Below are 21,930 nucleotides of genomic sequence, written 5' to 3'. Positions count from 1 at the left end.
AATTTGGATCAAGAAAGTGGCTGGACACACTCACTGCTTTCATAATCTGGTTTAGTATGCCTTAAAGAATATAGACAGGCCGAAGAGGGTAGGCGATGATCTTGAAGGGAGGGCAAGGAAGGAAGGAAGGGGATTAAGGTAGGTTGACTTAAGCGCTTGTGGTCGTAGGGTGAATTCTTTTGGCGCGCTAGCCCATAGGTTTGTTGTATGGCGGGAGAGTGAAATGGTATACAGTGTAGCATAGACGTGAAAAGACCTACACGAACTACGTACACTGATATATCTATTTAACGGAACTATATGGAGAGGAAATTCCGTTATAGCGAGGAACCGTTGGATGTGACACCTCTATTTAACGGACTATATGGAAGGGAAAGTCCGTTATATCGAGAGTCCTTTAAATATGAACTTCCATCTAACGGATTATATGAATGGAGAGAAGTCCGTTATACAGAGGTTTCACTGTGACTGGACAGATGAGAAATTTACTTCATCGAACATTAACAAGAACTAAATTACCTGTTAGATTAAATTTAACAAATGAATAGATTAAATTAACCCAAATAACAATAAGTCAAACAAAAAATTACTTCACATTGCTCTTTCAACCGACACACACATCACATATAAACGGACACGAAAAGGAACAAAAAATAAAAATATATAATGTCATCAGGTTTTGTAGCGTCTCCATGATGGCGCCTTGCCAGTAGTCCTACACGCCCTCTACACGCCCGCTACACACCCACCCACACACACACACACACACACACTCACACTCATCAACCGCCCGCCACACGCCCACCCACACACACACACACACTCATCAACCACCCACGCCACGCCCACCCACCCACACACACACTCATCAACCGCCCACGCCACACGCCCACCCACCCACACACACACACATCAACCGCCCGCCACACGCCCACCCACCCACACACACACTCATCACACCCACCCACACACACACACACACTCATCAACCGCCCACGCCACACGCCCACCCACCCACACCAAAAGACAACCCACGCAGCACTTAAAAGCATGAATCCCGCACGACTACATGATAGAAGAGGGCCAATAGGCTATAATCACGTCTCCTATACGTAACACACTATTGGGGACGGGACGGGACGGGTTAGTGGGTGATACGAGTGAGTTGTCGGATTAATGAATGAAACTTGGGATTAACGAACCTTCAGAACAACGAACCCTCCAGACAATGAACCCCTGAAGCAGTAGATAGAAGCTTGGTGTCTGAACCATCTTCTGATCCAGCCGCCATCTCTTTTTACTGATTATCCATCTATCTCTACCTATCTTTATTTATCTCTACCTATCTTTATCTGCATCTACCTACCTTCATCTATCTCTACCTATCTTTATCAAGCTCTATCTAAAATGGACAAAATTGCAGCACTTCTCTCTCTCTCTCTCTCTCTCTTTCTCTCTCTCTCTCTCTCTCTCTCTCTCTCTCTCTCTCTCTCTCTCTATCGTGTTTTTTTTTCCTAGATTCGATTTTTTATACTTTGTTCAAAATAAAATATAACAAATAAATAAATAAATTTAATCTATATTATTCAATTTAAGAGTAAAAATTTTAATTATTTATTTTTGTTTTCCCTTCAGCTTAGATTTTGTCAAGTTATGTTTAAATTCTTCCTCGGATTATTAATTACACTCACAGCCAATCTGAACGTGGCAATACAGAGGAGGAGTTGAGAGAGAGAGAGAGAGAGAGTGAGAGAGAGAGAGAGAGAGAGAGACAGAGAGAGAGAGAGACGGATAGCCAGCCTAGCCGGCCATCAATTCAAACGATTCCGCTCTGCTTTCCCACGCAAAATTCCTTCCTTGGTTAATATCACCGCGAACACATTAATTTAATTATTAACTTTCCCGGGTAAAAATCCCTATAGTTGGTTAATGTCAACGTGGATAAAAAAAAATCTCATCCATAACACAGACAGAGAGAAAGACATCATAGAGGATAAGAACCAAATAGCCTCAGTTTATGGAGGTCTGCTAAACGCTTTCAAAATAACGCTCTTGGCTACCCCCTCCCTCCTACCCTTACCTCTCTCTCTCTCTCCCACCGTGTATATCACTGTAATGCCGACAAAGAGGGCGGGATTATTACACACACACCACTCCAGATAAATGAATTTGTAGCGTTAAACCAGCAATACTAAGTGGGCTTCTGTGTTGGGAACAATGCTGATGAAGGATAGATTACCGCGCTGGTGGTGGTGTGTGTGTGTGTGTGTGTGTGTGTGTGTGTGTGTGTGTGTGTGTGTGTGTGTGTGTGATTAAACAAACACCCTAACGCTACCTGAGGGGTTGGGTCAGGTCAGGCCAGGTCAGGTCAAAGCTTGAGTATGAAATAAAGCAACAATGCCTAATCTTTGTGCTCCAAAATAGGTAATGTTTTTTTTTTTTCAATTCAATTCTGATGTAATAAACAAATAAATAAATATAAATATAAAATGAAAAATCATATTTGTATTTCTTCAATATGACAAAAAACAGGAAAATGGAACTTATAGTCTGTGAAATAAGATCCATTTCCCCATTCACTGAAAAATTTCCCTCGCCCGCCCCCTTTTGTAATGATTAATAAAATTGGATCATTTAGCAGCTGTGTTTTATATTGTTAAAAAAAGTAACAACGTCGCCTTGTTTACATAAAGAGTAATACTGACTAACAGCACAAATTATATTGACATCAACATTTATTTTTTCCTTTTAGATGTCAGGGCGCGATATTTAAATATAATTAAAAGGTCATCTCTTTCCCTCCCGTGTGGCAGTGTCCTTCAGTCTAGACACCAAATAGACTCTAGTTAAATATAGCCTAACCTAATCTAACATAACCCAATCTAACCATAACCTAACCTAACCAAAAATAAACTAATCTAATCTAACCAATCAAAAGACAGTTAAATGATGCAAATAACCAATCAGAAAACAGGAAAATGAAGCAAACAACCAATCAGAAGACAGGATAAGAAAAAAACTTACCACACGTGAGAAATCTGTTTATATAGAAAGCGGAAACAACCAATAAAGAAAACGAGATGTTGCCTTGAGGGAATATTGAATTTGGAATCTAATAAATGTGTTTGCTTGTATTTGTAACGCATTTATTGACTCGGGGGAGAGAGAGAGAGAGAGAGAGAGACCCTGTACCCTCCCACCCACACTTCCACGCACAAGACTACATCGCCGAGCCCTTGAGTCAACCTTACATAAATACCGTTCACTTGTATCATATTATCTGCTCTTATTAAAACACATTGGTGCTCAAATCCGAACCCAAGGGCGCTTATGTTCATTATGTTTCGAGGTGAACGGGAAGTGTTGACTCATTTAGTGAATATACTGACAGTGAAACAGCTATTGGCAGTATCTTTACCTTGGTGTGTGTGTGTGTGTGTGTGTGTGTGTGTGTGTGTGTGTGTGTGTTTCCCGTTAAAAAAAATCATAACGCTGAGGTCTTTACGGGTAATATCTTCACCCAACTATTGTCATTCTCAGAAGATCTTTACCGGGTCGGGGACATCACAAGAGACAATGACATCACAAGACCATTATTTCATCATACCCACCGATCTTAATACATAAACCAAGCGGCACTTCCTTTACTTATTTAACAGCAGAAAATCATTTGTATAATATTAAATTCGCTTGTGTAAAATATTCCGTATTGTGCTTATTTTATATAATAATGTTTGCCTGTTATGAAGATACGTATATCCTTTTATACTTATATAAACTATAAACCGAAAGCATGTGTACAGATGTAATATTTTTCTAGACGATATAAACAATTTTATTTACTCCAGACAATTTTTTTTTTAATATTAGCCCCACATCTGGTACCATCATCCACCATCACCCTCCCTCCCTCCCTGACGCCGCATCCCAAACTTAAGCCGCGTGACTTCGTTCCGCAATGGGGCGATAAATCATCCCCATCATTACTCTAATAGGTGTGGCAATATTGCACCATTATCCTCGCTATCTCTCCGCATTAGCCCTCAACAAAATTACACCATGTTTTGGGAAACTTTGGTAGGTTAGGGTAGACCATTACCGTCACCAGGGTTCACAAAACGAAGCCAATTGTAACGGTAGGGGCGTCGGTGGGAAGAGTTCAGTTACCTAGAGCCAATTACTGGACTATTAACCAATTTGTGGTCAGTAGACGCCCTGAAAAAAATAAGCTTCTTATAGTATCGTAACCATTAATCGTTTACCCTAGAGTGGAGAAATCTTTATTTTTTTCTATTTTTACTTTTTCTTTTAATGTAGCTTCAATTAAATATTTTTGTGTATTTATTTATTATTATTGTTGTTTTTAATTACTGGACACATGACCTCCCCCCCCCTCTGTCATTCATATAACTATACATCCTATCCATAAAAAAATAAAAAATACTGAAATAATTCAATAACATCAACTACGAATTATTCTAAAATTACAATTATATTAACACAGCCAACACACAAACAAAAAAATCACAACCAGTATTCATATCACGTAATTTCAATCACTCTAGCATTCATTTTTAACCTAGTAACAACCTTCAACCCGAGTCTCTAGAACATTCTGAAACCATTTCGGGATCTGACACGCCAATAAACGCCACAATACACTTAGCATACAAAAATCACTCTCGTTAAAAAGAGGATCCGACTCCACTCAAGTGAATGAGACAACAGAAGAGCGCCGACAATACCATGGTGTTTATAGGAACGTCCAGGCGTAAACATCAGATTTGCGCGGGATAATTTTTCAAGCAAACTTTTATTGTATTAACATTGGAGGGAAAGGCCTTTTGCTTTTGTTTTACTTGTTACAAATACATGAGAGAGATAGAGAGAGAGAGAGATTTACTCACCCTTGTACTAAAAATAAAGAAAACCGAGACTGGCAAAGTTAGTTCGGTCTATTGGAAAATATTAACCAATAAGTCTCTTCTTGTTTATCTACTACCATTATCACCATTATCATCCATCCTATTATCACCACCATTAACACCATTATCGTTACCACTACCATTAACACCATTACCGTTATTACTACCATTAATATCAACATCATCTTCATTATACGTCAATATCTGTACATGGACACGAGACAGATATCACGCCATCATCCAGGATATTACTGAAACACCTCCCTCCCTCTATCTCTCTCCCTCTCTCTCCATCCTTCTTCACTTTCTCTCTCTCTCTCTCCCTCTCTCTCCTGCTTCCTCCTTCCTTCTCCCTCCAGTTTAGGTTAAGTTACGTTACGTTGAAGTTAGCTTAGTTTTTTTTTTTTTAAGGGAGTAAAATTTGGCTGGTTTTTTCCACATGTTGCCACCCCCTCAAAAAATTTTTTTAACCCTGGCTGTCTTTCACCCGACGGGAACATTACCATTCTATGCATTGAAACGAAGGAATCAGTCGCGCCTTCCCCGTCAAAAACCACATTTCTGGTAATAAGCTGCTGACGTATGTACCATTTTGTCTTAGATCTATATACTCCATTGTCTTGAGTCTTAGGGGTATTTCCTTTTTTTATGTCTTCTCTCTTTTATTTTATTTTTTCTTATTATTCTTTCTTCTCTTTCTTCCCTTTTTTTCTTGTTCTCTTCTTCCTTCTTCGCTTTCTTCCCTTTTTTTCTTTTCTTTTTCCTTTCTTCTTTCTTTTCATCTTTCTTCCCACATCACTAGGTTCACTGTCGGTAACGAAACACCACATAGACGTGTCATTGTACCTGTAACTAACTAACTAACTACAACTGTACCTGCACCTGTACCTGTAACTATACCTCTATCTGTACCTGGAATTGTAACTTTACCTGTACTTATAACTGTTTGTACCTGTAACTAACTGTACCACTAACTGTAACTAACTACATCTGTAACTTCCACCTGCTACCTGTAACTTCCACCTATTACCTGTAACTTCCACCTACTATCTGTAACTTCCACCTATTACCTGTAACTTCCACCTACTACCTGTAACTTCCACCTACTACCTGTAACTTCCACCTACTACCTGTAACTTCCACCTACTACCTGTAACTTCCACCTGCTACCTGTAACTTCCACCTGCTACCTGTACCACCTGCTATATGCTTCCCACTCACTGCCTGTAGCTTCCACCTGCCTATATGGCTTCCACCTGCTACCTGTAGCTACCTACTGCCTGTACCCTACTACCCTGTAGCCCACCTACTACACTGTAGCTACCTACTGCCTGTAACCTGCCTACTACCCCTTAGCAACTACCTACTGCCTGCTACCTACTACCTGTGACTACCTACTGCTATGTGTCACCCCTACTACCCCTGTAGCTTCCCACCTGCCTGTGACTGCTACTACATGTGCCTGTAGCTTCACTACTGCCTGTATATGGCTACCTGCTATATTTCACCTACTGCCTTTCCTACTACCTGTAACTTCCACCTACTACCTGTAACTTCATCTACAAATCCATAAGGTAACAGAACGATCGAGAGTCATTACCAAGGAGCGTCACAGATGGACTAGTGGGAATTAATACCTGCTGTTTTGTTCAGGGTTAATTAAGCACAGGTGGAGAGAGCTGAGACGGATGGCTGACAATCAGACCTACGTGTCGCGCATAATACTATAATTGAGGCAGATCTGTATATACCAGCTGGTGCTACGTTATACATACATACATACATACATACATACATACATACATACATACATACATACATACATACATACATACATGCATATATACATTAAAATAAATATTCTACTAACTGTGAAACCTCCTGGTATCGCTCTTTCAAGATAGTAGTGGTGGTGGTGGTAGTGGTGGTGGTAGTGTTAATGATGGTGGTAATGGTAGTAGTGTTGGTGGTAGTGGTGGTAGTTGTGGTAGTGTTAATGATGGTGGTAGTGGTAGTAGTGTTGGTGGTAGTGGTGGTAGTTGTGGTAGTGTTAATGATGGTGGTAGTGGTTGTAGTGTTGGTGGTAGTGGTGGTAGTTGTGGTAGTGTTAATGATGGTGGTAGTGGTAGTAGTGTTGGTGGTAGCGGTGGTAGTTGTGGTAGTGGTAGTAGTGTTGGTGGTAGTGGTGGTAGTTGTGGTAGTGGTAGTAGTGTTGGTGGTAGTGGACACGTAGGGTCAAGCCGAAATTAGATCCTGTATTTTATCAACAAAAGTAAACCTCCTCCTCCCCCTAGATGAAGCCCTTCTCGTCGTCTTTCAGCCGTCAGCTACACCGTCAGGAGGTGAGGGGCTCAAAGAAGACTGTCTTGTTTGAGTGCTGAGTGAGTCTTGGGGGATGAATGAGGCGAGGACGGTGAGTAAGGAGAGGAGAAGAGAGGAGAGGAGAGGAGAGTAGGCAGGAGAGGAGAATGAACTGTGAGTGATAGTGCAAAGTTTGGGATTAATATATACTCTCTCTCTCTCTCTCTCTCTCTCTCTCTCTCTCTCTCTCTCTCTCTCTCTCTCTCTCTCTCTCCCTCTCTCTCTCTCTCTCTCTCTCTCTCTCTCTCTCTCTCTCTCTCTCTGGAGCCTTCCAGTTAAAGCGTCCCCGGACACTAATCAATTGTCCCACACGAAGACTTGAAGACTATGTGCTGTCCTGAGAGTACTGTTACACACACACACACACACACAGATATAGATGTTTATATTGAGGATTCTTTACATACATACATACATACATACATACATACATACATACATACATACATACATACATACATACATACATACATACATAAATACATACATACATACATACATATATACATGCATACATACATACATACATACACCAGACACTAAGTCATCATTTATACATATACTTGATGGTTTATGGAAATAGGCATGTATACCTCTCACCCCATTACCCATTACACACACGCCCATGACACCCACCATGCCCACCCACCCATGACACCCATCAAGCCTACCTCTACCACACACCCATTCATCCACCGCAACTCATCCACACACACACACACACACACACACACACACACACACACACTAACCAACCTCATCCCAAATCCCGTTTTTCACTCACTTTTTACCTGAAAATCACCCCGTTAACATTTTTTTACACTCTAACGGGGTTTGCTTCTGATGTAAACAAAGCCACGTGTCGCCCGCCAGCTGTTCCCTCCTCCCCTCCCGCCACCACTCAACTCGACTCTCGGTCACACTCAACGTTAATACAGTATTGTGTTATGGTCCTTGATAATATACTATATAATACTACTTCCTAACAGTTTTGTGTATGTGTGTGTGTGTGTGTGTGTGTGTGTGTGTGTGTGTGTGCGTCTGTCTGTCTGTGTGTGTGTGTGTCTGTGTGTCTGTCTGTCTGTGTATGTGTGCACCAAAATGAACATCAAACTCACATCAGCGTAATAAATGATAATCCTACAGGCGGAGCTCTGAATTAATTCTGGAAGCGTGTAAACAGAGTGATTTTACCCGCCATTTAAATATACAACGAGATCAAGTTAGAGGAGGCGGTACACCCGACACTACCCTGACAATATGTGGGAATAGAGGGTAATATAGCGAGCTGTTGTGATAGCTAGCCAGGTTGGATGACAATATATACATGGCTAACGTACCTTCATCTGAAATAATCTTTACTAATTTTAAGTTAAACAGACAAAAATATAACAGTATATTATTATTATCTGAAAAAAAAACAAATCCCTCTTTTTCACGATTTGAGATTTGGAATAATATCGTGTTTTTTAATCAAATTTCCGATGTTGTTGTTTCTAAGTAAAAGATTGAAAAGAAAAAATAAGTAAGATTGAAGAGTATATTGATAGGTCTTTCACTCCCTGGAACTATTTATAACGTTAGGTGTGTCTATTATAAAACTGTGTACCCTATTATAATGATATCTTACAAAGGTATAACTGGCACACTGTGTACTTTACCTTGTACTGAAGTCGGAACCTGTAGAAAAAAACATAAACCAGTGTTAGTTAAAAGAATTTATTAAACCCATTTAAGTTAAAGTCGTGTTTTGTTTTGGGTTTTTTTTCAGACTGCCACCATTAAAAAATAATAATAATTAAGGAATATAATTATGAGTTAATGAAAATTTTATTCATTTTTTGTATTCCTGTATAAATCACCGAGGAACTTAAAATGATAATACAAAAATCGATTAATGTGGCTGATTACTTAACGTCCATTTATCGGCTATACCCCTTCTTCTACCCCCCACCCTTCCATTATAACGTCCATTTATCGGCTATACCCTTCTTCACCACCCCCCCCTACTTCCACCCCTTCCCCATTATGATTCTACAGACAGACAAACGGACAATATTGCCGAGAGTCTCACCACAGACCACCTTTGTCAATTACATGGTTAAGAGAGTCGTAGTTTTGATAGGATTGGTACTGATTCCCGTTAACCTTGGCACGCAACACCGAGGTACTGTATGTGGTTATTCCTCCTCATAACTAGACTTACCTAACCTAACCTAACCTAACCTAACCTAACCTAACCTAACCTAACCTAACCTAACCTAACCTAACCTGACCTGACCTGACCTGACCAAAATATCATCAGACAAGACCCTGGGGAATAACTTTAATCCACCGTCAATACTAGATCACAGGGTATTTAAACTTAGCAATTAAATCCTTCCCAAGATGAGATCCTACCATTTACCTCTTTCCCCTCCCTCTCTCTCTAATGAAGCCCCTTCCCACCCCCCCCAGCCACTCCTCCTCCTCCCTCCTCCCTCTCTGTGAAGCCCCTCCACCCCCCAGCCTCCTCCTCCTCCCTCCCTCCCTCTAATGTCCACCCCCCAGCCCCCTCCTCCCTCCTCCTCCCCCTTCCCTAATGAAGCCCCTCTCCACCCCCCAGCCACCCCTCCTCCTCCCTCTCTGAAGCTCCCCCTCTCCACCCCCCCCAGCCCCCTCCTCCTCCCTCCCCATGAAGCCCCTCTCCCCTTTCTGCCCCCTCGCCGGCTCAGTTAACCAAGCAGGTACAGGGATCTAATTTTAAAGAACAGATAGACAGTTTCAACACACTACAACCTCACTACAACACACTACAACACACTACAACACACTACAACCACACTACAACACACTACAACCTCACTACAACACACTACAACACACTACAACACACTACAACACACTCCAACACACTACAACCTCACTACAACACACTACAACACACTACAACACACTACAACACACTACAACACACTACAACACACTACAACCTCACTACAACACACTACAACACACTACAACACACTACAACACACTACAACACACTACAACACACTACAACCACACTACAACCTCACTACATAATTTGACTTCGCTATACAGTAAAACCTCTAGTTAACGAACCATATAGAGATGAATGTCCGTTATATATGGAACTATCTCATGGGTTATATGGAGAGAGGAATGCGTTATATAGCGGTTTCTCTGTAATTATATTCATTATGATAAACTATTTTGCTTTTTTTTTTCCTTGTCAGTAATGAAGGCTGTCGCATCATGTAAACAGATCAGCTGGTGAGGTGACGTGGCCGGTATTGTTGTCTGTATAAACATTATTCCGATGTTTACTATAATAACTCTTGTTTTAATGGCGCTAAATATCTGAATGGAGAATGTTAGCGATGTTTTAACGGAGCTAAATATCTGAATGAAGAATGTTAGCGATGTTTTAACGGCGCTAACATTCCTAACCTTCCCTCTGCATTAACTCTTCCTTCCCTTCTCCTCTTCCACTCCTTTACATTCCGGCAGTTTGTTTATTTACTACTAAATATTCAACACGAACGATAAACATTCACACAGACACAAACACCTGAATGTTTTACCCTCGCCCGCCCTTGTATGAACGTAAGTCACACACACACACAGGTCAGGTGCCTGTTGTTGTTGTTGTTGTTGTTGTTGTTTCTTAGGACAGTATCCACGAATCTGTCTGCCTGTCTTTCTGTCTGTCTGTCTGTCTGTCTGTCTGTCAAGCTACTTAACCATCATACGACCGTTCTTCCTCAATTTCGTCCTCCTCCTCCTCCTCCTCCTCCCCTCTCTATCATATTCGATCTCTCCTTCTTCCTCCTTCTGCCTTTTAACTTCTCATTTTCTTCCTCCTATTTCATCTTCTTCCTCCTCCTATTCCCCTTTCTCTCCCTTCCTCAACCTCCTCCCTTTCCTCTTCTCCTTTTCCCTCCTCCTCCCTTTCTTCTTCTCTCCTCTCTTCCTGCAGGTATGAAACATGTACAAGACGTGTTCTGAAGGAAAGAGATGCAGTGTAAAACTCGATTATCAACAAAGATGCAACAGAGTGAAGCAACACCTTACCAATGCAACTTACGGAATTGTTGATGTGTGTGTGTGTGTGTGTGTGTGTGTGTGTGTGTGTGTGTGTGTGTGTGTGTGTGTGTGTGTGTGTGTGTGTGTGTGTTTGTGTGTGTCTGTGTGTGTGTGTGTGTATGTCTGTGTGTTTATGTGTGTTTATGTGTGTGTTTGTGTGTATGGGCCCATCAACACAACAACCTCCTTCCTCCCTGTCTCCCATAACCATCCAATAAGTTTTGCATTTCCGTCAACAACAAGAAATAATAATAATAATAATAATAATAATAATAATAATAATAATAATAATAATAATAACAATTCTCCACGCCCTTTAACTCAGCCGTGTGGGTTCTTACGTTAATTGTAGGTTAAGTTAAGTTAGGTTAGGTTAGGTCGGGTGTGATTAGGTTAGGTTATGTTACTTTAGCGTTATGGTGTTTAATCATTAGGTGAAATAAACTGGGAGAGGAAGGGAGGGACAGGAGGGAGGGAAGTAGAGAACGAGGAAGGAGGGAAGGAGGGAGGGGTGGCTAATCTTCAGGTGATTCGGTCTCAAGTTAACCAATAATGGAAATTGTACAGGACGCCCGAGGGGGGTTTTGAGTTGAACGCTAAAACATCATCACCTCTCTCAAAGCAGTATATGACGTCATAGACACGGGAATCATCCTCGCTGAGTGGTTTGTTTACAAGCGGGCAGCGGGCCTAAAGCAAATTTTATGCATTAAATAATAAAAAATGCCTTTACCTCATAGTACTAAATAATAATAATGATAATAATAATAATAATAATAATAATAATAATAATAATAATAATAATAATAATAATAATAATAATAATAATAATAATAATAATAATAATAATAATAATAATAATAATAATAATAATAATAATAATAATAATAATCTGCATGAACATAAATAATTATACATATGTTACATTATTCATCTACAGTATGTATACAGTTTTGTGCTGAATAATTATGAAATCGTCTTAAATAGGAAGAAAGGAAGTGGATTTTGACCCCTGAAAGCTGATTGGACGAACAGTTATACAGTAGAAAGCTGCTGATTGGACGAAGCTCACGACATAAAAAATAAGTTAACTTAAAGGAGGGTTTTCATTGGTTCATAAATCACATCAACAAAGAATCTTTTATTATGACCGTACAAAATTCGTGGTTCACAGTGACTCCAAAACACCACCAATTGAACCCCTAACCTTGAACTGGACCAATTGAACCCCTAACCTTGAACTGGACCAATTGAACCCCTACAGTACTGCTAATGGGTGGTTCAAGGGGACAATGATCCACTTCCTAATGTTTAAATAGTGAAGACAAATATAATGACATTGTTAATAATAATAATAATAATGATAATATAAAATGACTTTCATCATCTTCTTCTCTCTGTCTCTCTTGTGTTCCCTCTCTTTATCTGTTTATTTATCTATCTCTTTTATTATATTTAATTTTCTTTCACTTTCTTTATCTCTTTCTCACTCTACCTTCCTGAGTGCATTTTTTGTCTCTCTCTCTCTCTCTCTCTCTCTCTCTCTCTCTCTCTCTCTCTCTCTCTCTCTCTCGCTCTCTCTCTCTACCCTAGCTCATCACCTATTGCTTTTGCCCCTAGCCTTCGTTCGTCGCCAGGTCCCGCCTCCCAGATACAGGCCCTGGAAAAAGCCCTAAAATTCCTTCAGTTACAAGAGTTGGGCAAAATGTATTCCCTTAGGGCCAGGCCGCGGTGAGTCAGGCAACACAGTACTCTACTTAATCTGCCTTTAGAGGTTCATAGTTCCCACCCGCCCGACACAGCCCGCCACGCCCGCCACGCCCGCCACGCCCGCCACGCCCGCCACGCCTCCGCACACACACACACACTGCTCTTTAGTCTTGCTTGCCAATGTTTCTTGATTTATATACTTCTGGGGACAGTGTAAGTTGCCATGTAATGTTTTTTTTCTCTATTTAATGATACTGCTAGATGCCATGTTTGTTTGTTTATTGTTTCGTAGACTATAGTTATGTTACCATGTTCATTATCACACACACACACACACTCACACACACAACACACACACACACACTCACACTCACACACACACTCACACCACACACACACACACACACACACACACACACACACACACACACACACACACACACACACCACACACACACACACACACACACACACACGCACACATACACACACACACACACACACACACACAGTATACAGTCACTTGGTACACTGCATGGCACAAACGTTCACAAACACTAAATATATACAACATACAGTGAAGCCTCTATTTAACGAACTATATAGAGATGAAAGGCCGTTATATCGAGGTGTCCGTTATATAAAAAAAAACTAACTAACGGAATATATATATAGAGGTTTCACTGTATATAATATAGCATACATGTGAACCCTGCATGGCACAAACCTTCATAAAACACATATTATAATCTCCTATAACGGCATGACCTAAGCTTTACTTCATTACTATATGTGTACAATATAACCAAGTTCAATATAGTTTATGGGTATTATATTCGAGTCTTTCCATCTTACTTGTTATCATAATCCCTCTTCCTCCTATTCTTCTTTTTGCTGTTACCCCTCCGTCTTCCTCCTCCTTCTTCTCCTATTCCCCATTCCTCTCCTCTTCCTCCTTTTCCTCATTCCTCTCATTCTCCTTCCTCCTCTTCCTCCTTCTCTCTCATCTCCTACTCCTCCTTCCCTCCTCCTTCTCCTACTCCTCCTTCCCTCTCATCTCCTACTCCTCCTTCCCTCTCATCTCCTATTCCTCCTTCCCTCTCATCTTTCTCCCCCTCCTTCTCCTCTTCATCTTTCTATCGCCTCATTTACTCACTAATTCTCGTATATTTCAGCGTTTGTCGTCGTCTTTGTATCATAACTAAGGATACAAAAAAAAACATTGACGATATTAAGTAGTGGCGGATTATAGCCCCGAGGTGAAGGATAAAGTTATCATATTTATCCAAACCTAACCTAACCACAACCTAACCTAACCTAACCACAACCTAACCTAACCACAACCTAACCACAACCTAACCTAGCCACAACCTAACCACAACCTAACCTAACCACAACCTAACCACAACCTAACCTAACCACAACCTAACCTAACCTAACCAACCTAACCACAACCTAACCTAACCTAACCACAACCTAACCTAACCTAACCACAACGTTGGTATATACAATAAATGACAGATCATAATAAATAAATAAATCTATAACAACAGGCAATTAGTGACGATTAGAGATTATATTCAACAGAAAGTCAATACAACTCATACAGATAGACCCTCCATTCACAGGATAAACGAGGTGGATAGAGTAACACACACACACACACACACACACACACACACACACACACACACACACACACACACACACATATGTGCATTTTTGTTTTATTACATATATTGTTCTGATGATGGAAAACCTGTGTGTCAAAAACGTAAACATAGCGATGTATATATTTATTTATTCTAGCGTTTTTCATGACACACACACACACACACCAACCTACACGCACCTATGAATTAGTTAATCACTCTACGATACAGAGAGAGAGAGAGAGAGAGAGAGAGAGAGAGAGAGAGAGAGAGAGAGAGAGAGAGAGAGAGAGAGAGAGAGAGAGAGAGAGAGAGAGAGAGAGAGAGAGAGAGAGAGAGAGAGAGAGAGAGAGAGAGAGAGAGAGAGAGAGAGAGAGAGAGAGAGAGAGAGAGAGAGAGAGAGAGAGAGAGAGAGAGAGAGAGAGAGTAGTTTCACTCCAGTCACACTCGTACTTAATACAACAAAGGACTCAAGCCTCCACGAAATACATAATATTGAAATAAAAAGGAAGATAAAATAATGATAATGATAATAATAATAATAATACGATAAATATTATACACAAAGGTTATTACAAAATATTCATAAAAGTCCAATTAAAACGCCGTAGCTAGAGGGAGAAGGACCCACTAGCTCAAGGGGACAGCCAGAAGGATGGAGTGTTAAGGAACCTGAGCCACCAAGGTCCTGAAGGAGATGAGTTACTTGATACACCACTGGGGACTGTATGAAGTGACTCGTTCCAACACCATGAGTTACTTGATACACCACTGGGGACTGTATGAAGTGACTCGTTCCAACACCATGAGTTACTTGATACACCACTGGGGACTGTATGGGGTGACTTGTTCCAACACCATGAGTTACTTGATACACCACTGGGGACTGTATGGGGTGACTCGTTCCAACACCATGAGTTACTTGATACACCACTGGGGACTGTATGAAGTGACTCGTTCCAACACCATGAGTTACTTGATACACCACTGGGGACTGTATGAAGTGACTCTGTTCCAACACCATGAGTTACTTGATACACCACTGGGGACTGTATGAAGTGACTTGTTCCAACACCATGAGTTACTTGATACACCACTGGGGACTGTATGAAGTGACTCGTTCCAACACCATGAGTTACTTGATACACCACTGGGGACTGTATGAAGTGACTTGTTCCAACACCATGAGTTACTTGATACACCACTGGGGACTGTATGAAGTGACTTGTTCCAACACCATGAGTTACTTGATACACCACTGGGGACTGTATGAAGTGACTCGTTCCAACACCATGAGTTACTTGATACACCACTGGGGACTGCATGAAGTGACTCGTTCCAACACCATGAGTTACTTGATACACCACTGGGGACTGGTAAGGAAGTGACTCGTTCCAACACCATGAGTTACTTGATACACCACTGGGGGACTGTGGCGAAGTGACTCTGTTCCAACACCATGAGTTACTTGATACACCACTGGGGACTTCCAACACCATGAGTTACTTGATACACCACTGGGGACTGTATGAAGTGACTCGTTCCAACACCTCAACACGCTGATGCAGAGGAGAATTTGATGAACACCTAGATATTTTGTTTTAAATTTTGATGATATAAAGGTTTTTTTACCTCTATGTAAAATGACAAAAATATTTATTGTAAAAGAACTTAAAAAAAATAGGATGATAGAAGACAATAACTAACTTAATTTTCTATGAATGAGTCTCATTTTTTTCTCTGAGGGTCTACTAAACTCACTCAACCAGAGGTGGTACCCTAGGCTAGATATATATACAGTATACAGTACAGTATATATATAAAATAAAAGAAAATGAGGATAACTTTACTAAACATTTCAGGGGTCTGGCACGGTTACCTGTACACAACCTGTCCACCTGGCGTGAAATTGAAATGATAATTCCGTTAATATTCCATCATAATATAAATGGTTTGGAAGTGAGTATGTCTGCGTGGGAATGATCATAATTACTGGGTAGAAAATACACGTGGAATTTAACTATACATATATTGTGTATATTGTTATGACGAGAGCTGATTGGTACTCCTCGGCCATCATACTTTGCGCTGATTGGATCTCGAACATCATTGTTAACGCTGATTGGCCTTCACCGTCGACAAGTCTTCTCCGTGTCCCTCCCAAATGCCCCGTGCCGATCTAACCCAACTTAAGACTGTAACTAACCTAACCTTACCAATACACACACACACACACACACACACACACACACACACACACACGCACACACCAATTTTGAGTTAACTGAAAGAGAACATAGAGACAATATACCAACAATTAGTTAGAGCAAAGTTAATATACATTACAATTGTTGGAATTCATATTTACAAATGCTGGAAGCTGCAACACACATCCGCCTCTAAGTTTACGGAAGTTCACACAAGGTATTTTTCATTAACCAGAATAACAACACTGAATTAATACTGTGTGTGTGTGTGTGTGTGTGTGTGTGTGTGTGTGTGTGTGTGTGTGTGTGTGTGTGTGTGTGTGTGTGTGTGTGTGTGTGTGTGTGTGTGTGTGTGGGTAACAACGTAAAAGATATATCAAATAATCTGTCACTTCCTAATAAAAAACAAGTCATAACAAAATATATAAGTTATCATATATGACCCTGTCTCGTGCAGTATAATATTTCTCAGTTTACAACCTCAACAAGTGTAAATTTATTTGTTTAGAACAACTAAAGTTACGCAGTATATCACGCGCCCTAAGCCGAAATCTAGTCATGGAAGAGAACGTGGTGACAAGAGCGCGCGAGGTGAGTATCATGTGTTAACGCTTTGTGTAAAGTGTGAGGTAAATATTACGGCATTAAGGAAATCAATAGCTTCAACATTTACTTAATATCGACAGTGACGTAGCTCCCCTGGATAGCCATAATTCGATCCATTAATTAATTAGCAAAAGTTTTGAAATAATCAATGGCGTTGAGAAGTTTAATGTTTACTTTTAAGATGATCTCTGGCACGAGTACATTAAGATTCCACTAGTTGTTGGCATACTGAGTAGCTCAACACCGGGTGAAGCGTTAAATGACTTTAAGGAATGCATTGGTATCAACGTGTACAGTAGATCCATGCTACAAGCTGATTGGACGAGGCTGAGCCAGCATCTTAACTCTAATTGGCTAATGACGGTGCGAGCGTTGCGCTGGTGCTACATCATATTTCATCCCTTGTACGAAAATATACTCGTGTTTTCCTGACTCAGTGTAGCTAACCTAACCTAACCTCACCTAACCTAACAGGACATGTAACTCACCACATCACCTCACACAGGTTAGGGAAACTGTCCATTCTATAACCTCAGCAACTCTTACATACCGAGGCCAGGCCACCATGTATTCACTAACTACAAAGAGGAAACGATAATGTAAACTTTACAATGTGATAAATCTAATCATATTACGCCTACACGCTGAGAAGAAGGGGGTATAGTTCCTAGCTAATAATAGTTACGGTCACTTTTACCACACAGCACTTGACAGTACTACTAGTCTGTCCCGCCACCTCAGTGTAGCCTCGTCTGCTAAACTCACGTTATTTACACCGAAATCCACATTTAAAAAGGATTAAAGTTTTTTTTTTCATGTCCCAACTGGAAAGAGATTTTATTCACTCTATCACTATTAATTTAACGACATTAGTGTTTTTCTCTCTCGCAAGATATGTATATAGTTGGTGTATTAACCTTGTACTAAATACAGTACACAAAACTGTACTGTACATCTACCATGGCTAGACTAGAAGCAGAACAAAACTTTATTATAACAAATACACTAATAAATAAATAAACATTCTAAACACTACCGTACAGTGAAACCTTTACATAACGGACTTTCATCTCTAGAATCCGTTAGATAAGGGAGGGAATTTCACATCTAACGGAAGGAACCTCGATATAACGGACATTCCACTCCATATAGTACGCTAAATAGAGCTTTTAATGTACTAATAATAATAACAAAAGAGTTGTTTTCATTCAGTTAACTTCAATTTTATCATTTTTTCTTTTTTCTTTTCAGATTCGGAAAGCGTAGCGAGTATGCCATGGTTCCTGGTGATGCTTTGGTGAGTTACGGTAATTATGGTAGTGTTTGTTATGTATTATTATGGTAGTTACAGTGAAGATGGTACAGTAGTTAAGACGTTTTGATGGTAGCTGCGATGGTGGTTAGTGAGGAAGGAATGGTAGTTATAATGATGGTATGGTGGTTACAGAGGAAGGAATAATGGTATGGTGGTTGTAGAGGAAGGAATGGTAGTTATAATGATGGTATGATGGTTATAGAGGAAGGAATGGTTGTTATAATGATGGTATGGTGGTTAGTGAGGAAGGAATGGTTGTTATAATGATGGTATGGTGGTTATAGAGGAAGGAATGGTTGTTATAATGATGGTTTGGTGGTTATAGAGGAAGGAATGGTTGTTATAATGATGGTTTGGTGGTTATAGAGGAAGGAATGGTTGTTATAATGATGGTATGGTGGTTATAGAGGAAGGAATGGTAGTTATAATGATGGTATGGTGGTTAGTGAGGAAGGAATGGTTGTTATAATGATGGTATGGTGGTTATAGAGGAAGGAATGGTAGTTATAATGATGGTATGGTGGTTGTAGAGGAAGGAATGGTAGTTATAATGATGGTATGGTGGTTATAGAGGAAGGAATGGTTGTTATAATGATGGTATGGTGGTTAGTGAGGAAGGAATAATAAGCTATATAAAAATGATGATGGTAGCTATGGTAGTTACACTATGGCTACATCTCACCCTCAATTGAGAAACTTTTCAGGTAATATTTTGTGCACGAATTGTATCAAACTACCTCAGCGAGATGTTTCTACACGCGAGACTCATCCCCGTTTTGTCTTGTCTCTCCCTGCAGACGGAAGCGAGTGAGAGACTCCTGGAGACGCTGGCTCGTAAGAGGTGAACATAATATGATTCCCTCCTACCACTACCACCACCCCACCCCCCCTACTGACGTCACCCCTCCCTCCCTCTTCCCTATCACCGTCGGCCCTACTCTTTCTCTCTCTCAGGTTTCCTTTTCACTCCTCACCTGAGCCTTCCTTCTCACTAAGCTTCCCTGAGACTCAGATTTAAGCTTCCTGGCTACTCTTCACCTTCATCATCGTCTGGTCCCTAACTCTGACTTCCATCTTTCACCTTAATTACCTACAGATAAATCATTAATAAAACTTAATTTTCTCAACCTCTAATCTCAAATCTTCAATCAAACCCACTGTAACTTTCAACCACTTGCCGTCCACACCACTCTACTAGTTCAGCTGGCTTACTCTTCACTACTCGTTTCTCACCAAGAACCGCCGACTTCCCAAGACCCCCTTCACAGGACGCCGTTTTAATACCCTACCCGGCAGCCCCTCCCCCCCCACCCCCCCTCCCCAAGAGTGACGCGTCAGCTGGTTGGAGGTTCCAGCTAAGAAATAATTTCGACCAATAGACAGAGAGATCCAGCCCCTTTGGACCAGCAGGCGCGCCATCTACCGGCGGTGTTCTCCACATGTTCTTCTTGATACCTCTGTAGTTATGGCATTCGAGAAAATAAACAAATGCACGTTGTGTATTAAATGTGGTACAGCATTGAATTTTATTTTAATTCCCTCCTGTGCGCCACACCAAGGCGCTCATAACCTAACCTAACCTAACCAAGGCGCTCATAACCTAACCTAACCTAACCAAGGCGCTGATAACCTAATCTAACCTAACCTAACCAAGGCGCTCATAACCTAACCTAACCTAACCAAGGCGCTGATAACCTAATCTAACCTAACCTAACCAAGGCGCGCTGATATTAATCTATTCTAACCTGTAGGGCGCTCATAACTAATCCCTAACATAACTTCTTCAACACAACCAAAACGATACTTTCATCTAAACTTCCAACCTAACCAAGGCGCTGATAACCTAATCTAACCTAACCTAACCAAGGCGCTGATAACCTAATCTAACATAATCAAACCAAACCTATCCTAACCTAACCTAACCTAACATAATCTTAACTAATCAAACCAAACCAAACCAAAGCCCTAACCTAACCCAACCAAATCTAACCAAACCCAGGTGACGTCATCAGGTGAAATAAGAGCTGGCAGGGTGACTAATCTTCACGTGACATCTCTTCCACTCTTCTTGGTCCAGAGGAAAAGACAAATGATGTGCAAATGTGTGTGTGTGTGTGTGTGTGTGTGTGTGTGTGTGTGTGTGTGTGTGTGTGTGTGTGTGTGTGTGCGTGTGTGTGTGCGTGCGTTAGAGGGGGAAGATTAAACAAGGAAGGTGAATAACACGTAAAATAATGACAATAATGATAAACGGAAGAAGAGAAAGAAGGAATAGAAGAAAAAGAGAGAGAGAGATTAGATTAAATTAAGAAGAAGAGGAAGTCAAAAAGATATAAATGGCAACAAGACAAAAAAGAGATAATAAAGAAGAAGAGACAGATATACAAATTAGAATAAAGAGAAAACAAGAATAAGAGAAGAATGAAAAATTGGTCAGAATGAAGGAGATAAAAAGAGACAGAGAAGGAAATAAAAAAGAGACAGAAATAGAGATAAAAGAGACAGAAGATAAAAATGAGACAGGAGAAAAAAGACATAAATGAAGAAATGAGACAGAAATGGAGTTAAATAAGAGACAGAAGATAAAGACAGATGGAGAAATAAAGAGACAGAGATACAGAAAAATAAATACCTCAGGGGAAACAAACATTTAAGTCACACACACACACACACACACACACACACACACACACACACACACACACACACACACACACACACACACACAAACAAGCGGGGTTGGTAATTAAGTTTTATGCTGCACTGCCTCAGCTTCTTCAATTAACTAACGTAAATTAGGTAGCTTCTTAACTGGGTGAAACATGAGCTTAGTCAGAAGCTGAGGCCCATGGAATGATTTTCAGGGGGTCTGAGAGTTTTTTCTGGGGTCCCGAGTTTCGTGTGCAGGGTGCAAGGAGGTAATGTGGGGGGGAGGGCGGGGGAGGGGCGGGGGGGAAAGGTGTAAAAAGGTAAATAAACATGATTATATAACACAAATAAAGTTACCAGTAGAAGGTGCCAGTAGTGAACGTCCACAACACATGACCGTTCTTCTACAGGCAGGTCTT

At 40.6% G+C, this 21,930-nt stretch overlaps 1 protein-coding gene across 3 annotated transcripts in view; it reads left to right on the top strand.

Moving 5' to 3' along the window:
- Positions 1 to 20,381, top strand: part of LOC121879107 (neuropeptide F-like) — a 30,523-nt gene extending 10,142 nt beyond the window's left edge. The window contains exons 2-4 of one of the 3 annotated variants that reach the window (XM_042385627.1): positions 12,996 to 13,106; positions 18,802 to 18,847; positions 19,663 to 20,381. In XM_042385627.1, the coding sequence (XP_042241561.1) occupies positions 12,996 to 13,106; positions 18,802 to 18,847; positions 19,663 to 19,710 (205 nt within the window). In that variant the 3' untranslated portion in view covers positions 19,711 to 20,381. Of the gene's footprint in view, positions 1 to 12,995; positions 13,107 to 18,801; positions 18,858 to 19,662 lie in introns of all 3 variants that reach the window. The other 2 variants (XM_042385628.1, XM_042385629.1) reach the window with 2 other exon arrangements.
- The last annotated feature ends 1,549 nt before the right edge of the window (positions 20,382 to 21,930 follow it).

Source organism: Homarus americanus, unplaced genomic scaffold (assembly GCF_018991925.1).
Source record: "Homarus americanus isolate GMGI-L3 unplaced genomic scaffold, GMGI_Hamer_2.0 scaffold4060, whole genome shotgun sequence".
In the NCBI taxonomy this organism is placed as follows: domain Eukaryota; kingdom Metazoa; phylum Arthropoda; class Malacostraca; order Decapoda; family Nephropidae; genus Homarus; species Homarus americanus.
Note: the sequence above shows the minus strand (reverse complement) of the source record. Positions and strands in the feature narration are given on the sequence as shown.